Source organism: Lotus japonicus, chromosome 2 (assembly GCF_012489685.1).
Source record: "Lotus japonicus ecotype B-129 chromosome 2, LjGifu_v1.2".
Lineage (NCBI taxonomy): Eukaryota > Viridiplantae > Streptophyta > Magnoliopsida > Fabales > Fabaceae > Lotus > Lotus japonicus.
The window spans coordinates 26179471-26192367 of NC_080042.1; the positions used below are offsets into that span (position 1 = coordinate 26179471).

General features: G+C 34.3%; 1 protein-coding gene across 5 annotated transcripts; it reads right to left on the reverse strand.

Moving 5' to 3' along the window:
* Positions 1–2513: 2513 nt before the first annotated feature.
* On the reverse strand, positions 2514–11866 carry LOC130737851 (probable vacuolar amino acid transporter YPQ3). 5 transcript variants are annotated; one of them, XM_057589707.1, is made up of 14 exons: positions 11733–11866; positions 10930–11180; positions 9923–9965; positions 9018–9044; positions 8804–8893; positions 7517–7686; positions 6175–6343; positions 5974–6096; positions 5299–5424; positions 4937–4957; positions 4715–4773; positions 4496–4586; positions 4201–4306; positions 2514–2881 (listed from the first exon to the last, which is right to left on the reverse strand). In XM_057589707.1, exons 2-13 carry the CDS (start codon positions 11151–11153, stop codon positions 4226–4228), a joined length of 1224 nt encoding a protein of 407 aa, XP_057445690.1. In that variant the 5' UTR covers positions 11154–11180; positions 11733–11866; the 3' UTR covers positions 2514–2881; positions 4201–4225. The 5 variants fall into 5 exon arrangements, with proteins under 5 accessions (XP_057445690.1, XP_057445689.1, XP_057445691.1 ...); XM_057589706.1 differs by having other exon boundaries at positions 10930–11175; positions 11733–11841; XM_057589708.1 differs by having other exon boundaries at positions 10930–11172; positions 11733–11819.
* Positions 11867–12897: the final 1031 nt, after the last annotated feature.

Sequence of the window (12897 nt, forward strand, 5' to 3'; positions counted from 1 at the left end):
CAGACCAGCCCCAAACCATAAAGCTCTAGCAAAATCACAATTCACAAATAGATGTTGCATATCTTCATCAGCCTTGAAGCACAGAGGGCAAATTGTATGGAGTATGATAGAATTCAAAATTTCTGAGGTAGATTATTATTGAATAAGAAAGAAAAAGATGAGCACAAGGCTCTACAATGGAAAATAAACCAGAGTCCTGTGACTCCTTTCTAGAGAGATATTCTCTCCTAACCTAATTCTCACCACATAGGCTACATATAAGGGGGCGTTTGTTAGAGGTTTTAGAAAATGATACCCAGGAATCTTAATCCTAGGAATATTTTGATGGGAATGTTATTCCCGGGCATCTTCTTAAAAAAGTGTTTGGTTAATAAATTTCATTCCCGGGTATGTTCTTAATAATTTCTTAATTAAAATATTTAAAAATATAAAATTTGAAGTAAAAAGAAAAGTTAGTGGGAAATAACTTCCATTCCCATGGGAATGTAAGATACCCATCCTTGAACTTGGGAATGAAGTTTGGAGAAAAACAATGTAAATGGCATGCCTGGGAATCTTTAATACCCGGGAATAATTTTTCTGAAACCTGTACCAAACATGGGAATGTTACATTCCCAACCTTACTTACCCGGGAATGTTTAAAGTTCCCTTCTACCAAACGCCCAGTTATTTTTAATATATAAAATAACACTAATACTAATTATCTCTAATAACCTATCCCACTAATCAAATCCCCCTACACAAACTGAATCCCACTAATCAAGGAAATCATGCCAGCCCCACTCATTAATCCTCATATCTGGTATCCTATCATTGCTCCCTCCTCAAGAACACCCTTGTCCTCAAGGCTGCAGCACTGCTTCATCCTTCCTCTAATTCGATCGCGATGACCTCCCCTTCCTCATTTACAGTCTCATCATCCCCTAACACAATTAATCGCAATTACTTCTCTGCACACTGGTGTAGAGGATTATACTTCTCACCGCACCTGAAACACAGCCCTTGTGCCTTGCGATTCATCAGTTCAGCATTGGGAAGGTGTTTGGTGCCTCGATTCTGATCATTCGCAATTACTTCTCTGCACACTGGTGTAGAGGATTATACTTCTCACCGCACCTGAAACACAACCCTTGTGCCTTGCGATTCATCAGTTCAGCATTGGGAAGGTGTTTGGTGCCTCGATTCTGATCATTGGTGAAGAAACGATCGCTGTTGGTGGACAGTGGTATGCGACTCTCTTTGGGTCGAATTCTCCGTCATATTCCCTTTGGATTGGGTTCCCAAACTTGGGCCAAGCCCAAAACCTAATTTGTTTGTGTTTAGGTTATAACCCGACCCGGATCCGCCTTTATCAACATAACTCGGATTCGCCTTTATCAAAATAAGGATGGAACAAGGTCCACCAGAGTTGGAGTTGTTGTTCTGATCAACGTTGTTGTTAGCGTTCTCTAATGATGCAGGTATAAAACTCTCAAGATTGTTGTATGAAGAGCGCCTATGTGTAACAGCAACACGAACAAAACCTGCAATTGGTGAGCTAAGTGACGGAAATCAATTTGTTGTCCTCGAGAGTTTTATTCGGGTGAATTCCCAAACACTTCCCTAGGATTAAACAACCCCTTCCGGTACGATCCCGGGTGACAAAACTAGCGAGGATAAACAAATAGTATGCCCAGGAACAAAGGTGAAAGAAGAGAAGGTATTAAGCTGCGTGTTCTACAGTGTGAATTTGGGTCAGTATTTATGGAGGAAAATTTCAACAAATACCAAGACAGTGTGGAATTAATTTTGGGCGGCAGAAAATAAAGGTTGGGCGGCAACACAACTAACAAGAACGGAGAAACTAATGTTGAACGATGCACATGTGAAAAATAAGGATTATCAGGTAGGCTGCAAAAAGCAAAACTAAATTCAACAAAAACACTAGCAAGACCCATATATCGTGGATGCGGGGGGAATCCACCGATTTCCAATACATCAAGCTCTCATGTGTGGAAGGCCAAGCCCTTTATTATGTCTTTTAATACCACAAAGTGAAGCTAAGTGTATAAACATGTAAAAGGCTGGTGAGCTAGGCAATGTGGGATTTTAAACTTTTAAAATATCCCTATTTTCCAACATATATCAAAATCTAGTTTAAAATAATTATCATTGAAAATATAATATTAATTTTTAGCAAATCCGATATTTTCTATAACTAAAAATCTGTACAGGATAAAGTGAGAAAAAAAAATTTGGATTTGTATTACCTCATTCAATAGCAAGACAACGTACTCCTTCTCATTCAAAATTCAGAACAGGTTGTAGTCACACTAACTCCAAAATGTTGCATCGATAATGTTTAGAAATATAGTAATCATGTGGTGTAGAAGATAAGAATGATTTGGTTTAGGAAATTATTTAAGATGACGAAGTAGTAGTGGAATGTTTTTATGTTCGTTAAAATGTTTGTGGGGTGTTTGACCCCACAAATTTATATCATACTCGTACCCTGTTTGTTTCATCCTGTAAAATAGCTTGCAACCACACATACAACATAAATTGAAGATCATAAACTTTTATGGCCCAAATGGACAATCAAAACTTCACTAACGTGTCTTTTCCAAATGTAATATGAAAAGTTATTTACCAACAATAAAGATGGAATAATCAAGCAGATGCATAAACATGGACGTTTTTTTTTGACGGTAGCATGGACGTTGAACTCCAGCCTCCGAAACTTATATTTGCCCTCCGCTAATTACTCCAGAGTCAGCCAACATCTCAGTGATTCAAGTATCCAAAGGTCACCAATTTGATCAATTAGGTCATAAAGACAAGAAAATCCACTGTATAGGAAGTAGTATAGGTCTAGTTTCTTAGCAGGTGTCCATCTTGATTCCTGAGTTTCATTCAAACAAGAAAAAATGAAAATCAATTTTGAGTTTTGACTAGTCATCTTGAAGTATCACCAGCAGTTTGGTGAAATTGGGGAGACAACACAGGGTTAAATATTTATATATATTTAATTTCTCATATTTTAAATAAATCCAAAGGTTGTATAGTATAAATATTTGCATTTGTAATATAATACCAGGTCAAAACCCTTAATTTCAATGCTTGTATTGTTAAAAAATTAGTTTATCAAAGGAAATAAAAATAATTAGTGTTTTTAATCTAAGATAGTATTAAAATAAAAAATTAAAATCATTCTCTTACATCCACTATACAAACAAAGAGTAGTGTATTTATTCTATTATTACATCATAAAATATCAAAACCAGAGAATAGTATCTTTCTTATATTCAGTTTCAATCGCATCATTCAATTATGATTTTATTTCACCCCCTCCAGTAATCCAAATATAACCTGAAGCTATTAGTATTATACAAAGGTAGACCAATAATTTTACATTATATTTCCAAATAGCTCCTCCAAAAGAAAAGGGTGCAAGACATGCAAGACATCCACATACTCACACCAAGCATACAATGCTGAAGGTATTTATATTCACAGAAAACTAATGAATCAGAAAAAGTGCATTGCTAACTACTCCCTCCGTTCCTGATCTTTTGTTGTTTTAACTTTTGACCTAAATTTCAAAACTTTTGTTGTTTTACAAACCCAATGCATTTTTTCTTAATTTTTTCCATGTATACCCTCATTTATTATTATATCTCTCACCAACCACCTCTTATTTTTACCAATCAAAATCATAACAAGTTTCTTAACCAATAACTATCACTCTCTCTCTTCACTCTATCTCAACATTAAATAGGGGTGTTTATGTCAACAAATTTATCAATGATTGCACTCTTAAACAATGTGCATAACCTTAAACAACAAAAGATCAGGAACGGAGGGAGTAGTTTTTTAGTTGATTTTGTGGCTCCTCAGTTTCCAATCTCTTTCATATTTTTTCCGAAATTATTCTTTCATTCTTTACTCCAGTAATATGAAGACATGTAAGTCTTTATTATTTAAACTGGCCACTATCGAAATTTAGATACATGACAAGCAGAAAAATGAGCACGGGTCCGACCCCCTCTAAAGTGATACTCAAAAGTAAGTCACCACAACCATTAATTGAGTTTCTTTATTGACCTTTTAAAGTAGGTGACCACTATTAATGGTTATGATGACTTACTTTACCTCTAACCCTCTCACTTTAGAGGAGCCAAATCCCATGAGCACAATGCAGTCTCAGAGAGAGAGAGAGACCTGATAATCCTTGTTTCTTTCTCATCTACGCAACGCTTTGCTGTTTGCATTTAATCTCTAGGCCTTGGCTGGTCCGATAGCGGAAATATATAAATTGCATCAAAATCTATAAATAATATTAAGGTTGACACATGTTACTTCCAGCTTCCCTTTCTATAGTGACTCAACAAGAATTTCAGACATTTTGTCTTCCTTTTTCCTTTTCATAAGAAATTTCAAATTTCAGAGTATAGCATATTCCCATTATAGAAAATAGCAAGAACAATTTGTTAGAAAATAAATACATGAAGGATACAAAAGAATCAAGAAGGGCACATCCTCCTGATTCTACAAGCCATGGTAGATTTGGGCGAATTCTTGACCAATCCAAGCTTGTCACTAGTATGCTACATATAAGCAAAATACATGTATTTTGAACATACATCAAAATTTCACAATTCTCCATATTTTGAAAGGTCAGAAAATCATGGTACAGAGACTTGAAATAAAGAGATAATTTGAACTAGAAGCATACCTCGCTACATAAGTGGAATTCCCAACTAAAGCAAAGAGAAACATCAAGGGATTGACGCCCTACACATATCATATGAGAGATTTAAACCCTGCCCAGTGAAATAGCTAAATATGTGATGCGAAAAGATGTCTCTCACACTCCTATCTCAATTTTTTCACTTCCTAAATAGTAAATAAGAATGCACACATAATAATCAGAGTTGTAATAGTTGGAGTTCCAAACCTCAAAGTTACCCCTTCTGATCTGCAAGATAACAATTATCATCTAGTCAGTGCAAACTTTTTATAAGGAGAACAAGGAAAAACAATATATCTCAAAATGTATGAAATACCGGAAACGGAAGCTCATTAGATGATTTTAAAAATTTCTGAATATACTACATACAGTAAAATGCCAAAAATATATATCTCAATTATTTAGATTGTCATTTTTAAATTATATGCATACTGCTGCAGAGCACTAAGCTTCTTCTATTGTTTTCTACAGCCTACTTTTCCAAGTCCTTCATAAAGCAAGTTATGTGACAAATGAGTACAAATCAGTACCAGAATTCTCAACCTAAACTGCAAGAAAACACAACTCACATTTAAACAAATTTGAGGAAGTCTTCCACCCATATATATAAATGCCATGGCCCAACCAAGTAAAGTCCCAATGCCAGTGTAAACTGATGCAACCTCTGGCAATTGATGACCACTAACCTGCAATTGCTGTTAAACATTAATGGCATGTTGGTTAAAATTGAATCTTTATTCTCTAGAATGTGTTTGTTTTCCAGTTAACATCACATTGAGGACATATTTGACTTTGCAAAACAGATTTTCCAACTAAGTTAAGTTGTTGGATTGAAATAAAGTCTGTTCACATCCAATCCAATAGATAAACCAGCACATTTAGTCATTTAATTTTTTTTCCCTTTCCCACCCATGATTGACTAATGTAAGTGATAACTAGCCATCACCTAACATAACCAAACTGTTCCAAATTCAGAACAATAAATTCAGAAAGTAATAATTGGTTCAGCTGATATAGTCTGTTTGAAAGGAACAGGTAGGTCCGATCAAATTTCACCTTCAACAGAGAAAGATTCTGTAACCCATACAACTTGATCCCAAGAAATTGGATAAATTTGCACCTAATCATGTTATTCCTTTTTGTAGGATCCACTGGCTAATCTACAAAACTGTCAGGTATGTATCAAGAATGAATTATCTTTCTCCTACACGAGTAAAACCAAGTTGTGACCTGCATTGCATTACCTGAAAAAGCTTTCTTCCAACATAAATCACTAATTCGCGTCTTGGTTTTGAGACCATCGAATGTGTTCTTGTATCTAGTGACTGCAGTAGATTGATGGCACCTAGAAAAGTTAATGCTGACACCTGAACAGGACCGGATGTGATTAGATTTCAATGTTAGCAATATCATTGTTATATAAGACTAGTAGTGGAAAAATTTACCAAACAACGAGTACTCTTGACCATTAAATTTGGTGCAGATTGAGTCAAGACAGAAGGACCAAGCAAAGGATCTTCTATAGGGTTCGAAATATTAGAAGTAGAACCTGAACTTCGGGGCAAGATAGATTGCGCTGTCGCTGTATGACTCTTTGATAGATATCTTGCTGACCTAATAAATTCCATAGAAGAAACACATCCACGAGAAGGTTTTCAAGCTATTTATGCTTATTGCCTATAAACTACTTCACAAGAAATCATACATACTGAACAAGAACAAGAGAAGGGAGATAAAGCACAGTGAAATTTTAAAAGGAAAGTTACTTAAAGGGAACATGTTCAAGAGAACCTGAAAAGTTAAATCAAGAGAAAATTAGAGAATTTGAAACTATGTCTTTGATTATGCAATGGAATCAGATATCAGAAATACAATTTATCCACATTTTGTAACTACCACAACATACACATTCCTCAAGATCTTGGGTACAGTGGTTTATGGAAAAGGCATTGATCTTCAATAGTAAGATCCTAACTGAAGAAAATTGATCAGACAGCAAACCCAAGCTTTTAGTTAGTAGCACAGAACAGCATTCTCTTCAGTAACGATAGATTATTTGTACTTTTCTTTTAGAATCTTCTCTTAACGTTGTGAATGCTCATTAACAGTTTCGAATAGAACAAAACTAACTTATCCTTACTTTGATTGTCTGAACAGTTGATTGGCCACCATGATTTTTGAGCCATCCACTATGCTTGAAGACATGAGAAATACTAGCAACACACTCTTCAACAAACTTATAATAATTGGTCTATTTTTAAAAAGTTCAACTTACTTTTGAAAAGTAATTAATTTACAAGGCAAAAATGAAATGACTTTAACAAACTTAGAACATTCATGGGGAATGTGTAAAAGAGTGTGTTAATATAATTATAAGATTGTCATGTTAGCATTTCACCGGAAGACATTATCGTTTTAGAATTGCAAGCCTTGGATTAAATCGATTCAAAATTTTCAATCATATACTTCCAAAGATTGAGGGAAACGAATATTTTTTTATTTGTGCCTAACTATTAGAATTTAAGCTAGGCCTAACCCTACTCCAAAAGCTAGCTCAGGGTGAGGGTTGCTCTGCGGTCTACCCTATGTAAGGACTTATATATCCTATAGTTAATGTGGGACCTTAACACACCCCTTCACACCCACGGCTAAACATCTAGAGAGTGAAGTTTGCAGGGCTGATTTGTGTTAGGCTTATCTCTAAAACACCAAGATATTGAGGTTGACAAAGAAGCTTAGAGAAAAACAGGGAATTTTGCATAAATTTCAATGAGAAAGAATATTTACTGGTAGTATAATTGTCTTCCAACAGAATTCTTTTGAGAAAGCGCTGGAACATTAATTGGGGAACTCAAACCAATGCGTTTATTGTAATCATCAAATTCATTGTACTGATCAGCATCATAGGGTTTTTCCATCCTACTCCAGCACTGTCCAGCATTTGTTGGTGTGTCAACCTGCCAATGTTGAGAATATTAGAAGACAAGTTGAAACAACATATTAGCCCTTTAAATGCGCTAATAAAGTATCTCTACTTTTCTAGATTTGCTTACAAACTTTTAGAGAATAGTTTTACTGAAGAAATAGTACATTGTATATCTCTTTCCCTACTACCTACTATGATCGTATAGTGCAGAGATGCAGAAAAGTGCCTCCAAAACTATAAGTTGTTAGATTGAAACATATTTTCTTAAAATAGATAATGTAAATGTAACATTACCTGCACCAAATAAAAGTCTTTTGGGTAAATGACATCGATTGTTTCTGTACCATCTAATATGATCTCATGCTCCCAAGAGACCGTGAAATGCAAAAATTGAACATATTTTTAATATATACTATTTCTACTCAACAGTCATTTTATGTAAATTGGTGATATGAAATTAAAAAAGCCAAGATACCTCAGTAAACTTGGCTTCTTATAATGTTTCTTCTGGGAACTATTCCTACTAGCATAGGATTTTAATCTATCCACACAGATGAGTTGATGTGGATTATTAGGAAACCATGATATTCCATATACACCGACATGCATATGTTACAGGAAATTTTAAAGTGTAATACACTATAATCTATTTAGTTAGTTCCATATTCATATTTTGTAATTACGTCATTCTCTACATAGTTAGATCAAAATTTTCCTAGAGTCCTAGGGATGGTAGCTTCACCTCACATAGAATAGCATATGTACTTCTGCATTTATTCGTTGCTTACATTTTGATAGGAACAGGTACCTTCATTGCTCAAAATAGGAAAAACTACATTGATTTAAGGTACAGTTACAGAACTTTGACACTGTGTGATGCCTAAAGACCCCAATACTCAGAAAATGAATAGATAGCCCTCCTTCTCAACCTCTCTTCCTATTTATAGGCAACATGCCTTATTTCCAACTAGTTCACTGACTAATTCTCTTATTTATAAACACTTAAGACTAACAAAACAGTAACAGACATCTATCACATTCACATATAATTAGATTACAATGTTTCCAATCATGAATATTCATCAAAGAAATATCAATAGTATGTCAAAAAAAAATTCATATGCAAAATAAAGTATAGGATTTTGCACCTTAAGCTGTCTTTTGTATTGCAGTCGAGGATATATGTGTCCATAGTAAATGGACTGTGTACAAAGTGAAAGTGTTATAAAGGTATACAGCTGCACATTGACACAGCAGGAAAAAGGTCAATCAACTAGCCAAGACTGGCAATGTCCAACAAAATCATGATTTTAATAATTTATTAGGTATGAGAACATCTCAATCTTCAGGTCGTGTCCTTACCACTGCTATATATAGTTGAGTTGGAAGCTGCATATAGAAGAAACAAAGTCATCAACTCGGTATATCAATTTAAGTATCACAAGTTCTATATTTGCCCAATATAAGCATTGACAGGGTCAGTACCGATACAAGTTCAACATGATGTGGGCAAAAGAATAATCACTTTAGTTCAAACTAGAGTAATATGACAGAACAAAATGAAAATAATATTATTTTTTGAATTGTGTTAATAAATGTTGTAAGTATTTGGCTGGGCTTGTACTAGCACTACACTGGTTCTAAACCTATTTTATTAGTCTAAATATACACAGGGAACCTAACTAAGCACAAAACTAACTGTATGCCGTTGAACAGAAATTATTCTCCTTCTTTATCTATGTTTATATGAAGTAATGAATATTATCTTTTAGCAATGATAAGAGCAAAAGATTAGTTGAAATTGCAAACTTATAGTATTTATAAGTAAAATAATTTTCTAGTTGAGTATAAACCAGAATATGTAAGAACTGAGAAGAATAATCTTAATCATGAATCAAGCAAGGACATGGTTAACAGCTTATAGCATCATTGTTTCAGAGGTTTTGTGACTTTAAGTGAATCGTCCAGGAGTTATTGGAACTTGCATTGTTTTTAAAGTAATTTCTTCACTTTCAGATCTAAGGTTAACAGAAAATGGAATCATCTAAGAATCCTCTATATTTTCTCTTTATACATTCTTGTTTTTGTGTTTCAAGAATTAATTGGGTTATATGGCTAATGTCCAATTTTTTTGTCTTGATTTGGTTCAATCTGATCATGGTCTGAAATTCTGAATGCTGATAATAAGAGAGAGGAACTGTAAATTTTACATATTGATATTGAAAAACAGGATACTAAAATATTTTAGATACCATAGAAGCACTTACAGTAGCAGGCTCCAGCAAGCATCCAAAAATGTTGAATAGGTCTCTGCAAAATAACATAAATTGTATCAATATAATGGACGTAGTTCTCATCTCTTCCACACTCTTGACTTTATGTACTTACCTAATTGAATTTTATTCGAGTTTGATAGATAACTTGTGACCACAAACTTTAAACATATTTTTCCATTTCCTTTGCTAAACTTGAGTAAGTGTTTGACAATCCTATCAATCTCTCCATTACCTTGTAAGATCGATTGGGTATACTTAAAATGTGCAACTTGTGGTAAAACTTGATCCACAATTTTCTATAAACTCCATCTTAGTTTTACTTAAACAGAAAATCCGATTCCAGAGCTTCTATCTCCTTTTCCTTCTAAACATCGCGTCATTTCAACTTCACCCACAGACTTAGAATATGTTTGTTTTGACATTGGAAGCACTCTAATGTATGTTTTTCAGGATGAAGCTCTCTCTTGCTTCTTAACAGAGTTTATGTAAGTGTGACACTACTTTTTTACTTACCTATTACTAGAGTTTCAGGCACCAAAATGAATTCTAGTCTCATCGAATAATTTATTTAACCACATCCCTATGCAAAAAATGTCAGAGCATCTGCAAATTTGGGCATAGGATACACTACTTAGATGTGAAAACTTGCATTGGCAAAATCATATTATTTTTCAGTTCCTAATAAAATTTAAACCCTTGATTTCCCTAACTTCTTAGAGGAGAGTTATCTTTGACCCATATTTTTAACTTCAAGTTTAGTGAAGTTAAATCTTAACTTAATGAACAAACCACATTGTGACATAATCAACTCAAGGTTGAAGAAATTCCATTAATTAAGTAGCAAGAAATGAAAAGATTCAACTTGAACAATTATAAAACATACAAACAGACAAAATAAGAGACATTTTGGAGTTGTTATTTAGAATTGAAGCATACTAGACTTATTTAACAGCCCTTAGAAAGACGAAAAAATAAATAAAAAAAACAAGAAAACTTACCCAATTATCCATGTCAACAAGAAAGCAACAGAGAGACCCTCAGTTGATTTTTCTCTGTAGTTTGTGATAATTTGAGGTATCTCAGCAACAACCCAAACAATGACACTGATTATACCTAATGCCATCGAAGCTGTCTCTGTCTCATTGCCCATAAGCTTTTCGACCAATTGCAAACAATGCTCGTTGCCAAGACACAATGAGGTGGAGCTCTCAATGACACCCATTGCATCAGAGAACTGCTATCTACTACACTACAATATTGTTACGATGTACGAATAGAACAGGGAAGAAAAAAACAAAAACAGCTGCAGAATCTTGCCTCCAAAAGGCGCAAATGATGTGAACAAATTCATAAAATAAATTATCATGATATGTGCGTGGAAAGGTAAGATTGCATACATAAAGCTAAGATTGTGATAACATAATTTAGTACCCGATCAAAAATGAAATTGCTAATCAAATTATTGCAATAATAATAATAATATGGTTCTTCTCTTTGTAAGCCAAAAGCGGGAGTGCAAAAAAACTTAAACTTTTTACCAGAATCACAGAATGCATTAGCCCTAAAACAGTAAAAGAGAAAGAAAAAAAAAATCACTGTATATCATGAAAGTTCTCTATTTTATGTTCAGGGTTTATTAAGAGAATAACGTTCAGGCGTAGCCCAAGGCATGCAAAAAATGAAAACCAGAACGAAAAACAAAGTTTGGAGCATATCAGCATGGTGTGTGTGAAACTGAACAGCTAAGGAAAATGTGTGTATTGAGTGAGACTCCGGCGCAAAGAGCGAGAAAGGTACTTACACGAAATGAAAATGAAAATAGCACACAAGTTTGGCTGCTTCTCCACCTACCTCCTCAACATCAAGAAAGCAACGGAGTCTTGGCTTATATAAGCCACGCACACAGACACAGCTACTAGAATTTGCCTAAAAAAGGGCTTCAAATTCCTTTTTTTTGGTACATTTTCAAATTCCTTTTATATTTGAATTTAAATTGATACATTTTCTAACTTAACAAAAAAAATTGATACGTTTGATATAAATGTTTTAAAAACGTGTTTTGAGGAATTATATTTTCATTAAAATGTTTCTTCTATGTGAAAATTTAGAAATTTCATGAAATGAAAAAACTTATTTATTATATAAAAAATATAGTTTTGTCCTTGCTGCTAAAACTATAAAAATTGATATACACTCAACGAGTGTGGACCACTAAAGAGAGATAGAAAGAGAAGACACATAAGTGAAATGTAATATGCAATGTGATGTAACATTGTAACTCGAAGATAGAGAAAAAAAAGTGTCCCAATGTGTATGTGATGTTTTTCGGTACACATATCAATATTTTTTTTACGTATGACGATAAATCTCAGTCTAATTAGACACCTGCAAAATTACTTACTATGAGTATAATAAAAAGCTAAATTGGCGTGAGATTATGCAGGAGTAAATACTTGCATGAGTGTCAACTTGGGGTTGGCACAACTGGCCACACATTATGAGTTTAAAGGTCGAAGGTTCAAATTCCTCTACGTCTAATAAAATCTCAGTTGGTGGGCAATCTTAATCGGGGAGATCTTCTGGCACTCCTACCATGGAGTGAGTCCCTACTGGCCTCCCCAGCATGTCACTGGCGCCCTGCTCGGTAGTCTGGATATGCTTTCTCTATGTTCAACCATTTTGGTCACAAAAAAAGTACTTGCATGAGTAAATATTTGAAAAATAAGAGCATTATCCAGGGGGTCAAGCTTGCACCCACTGCTCCCTGCATCACCCATCTCTTCTTTGCTAACGACTCCCTTATGTTTGCAAAAGCATTTCTTGAAGGTATGAAAAACGATAGAAAGGGGGGGTTTGAATAGCGTTTTAAAACTAAAACCTGATTCACTTGAGGTTTAAATAAATCTCTTCAACCACCAAAGATAAAAGTGCTAAGATAAGAGTTAAAGAAAGCACACAATGATTTT

Bases quoted from the DNA above. Each gene is read 5' to 3' on its own strand.
- LOC130737851 (XM_057589707.1), bottom strand. From the start codon at position 11,153: ATGGGTGTCATTGAGAGCTCCACCTCATTGTGTCTTGGCAACGAGCAT. The intron at 9,045-9,922 runs GTAAGTGCTTCT...TTCTATATGCAG, and splicing joins GCTTGCTGGAGCCTGCTACT to CTTCCAACTCAACTATATAT. The intron at 4,774-4,936 runs GTTTGGAACTCC...TGATATGTGTAG, and splicing joins TCAGAAGGGGTAACTTTGAG to GGCGTCAATCCCTTGATGTT.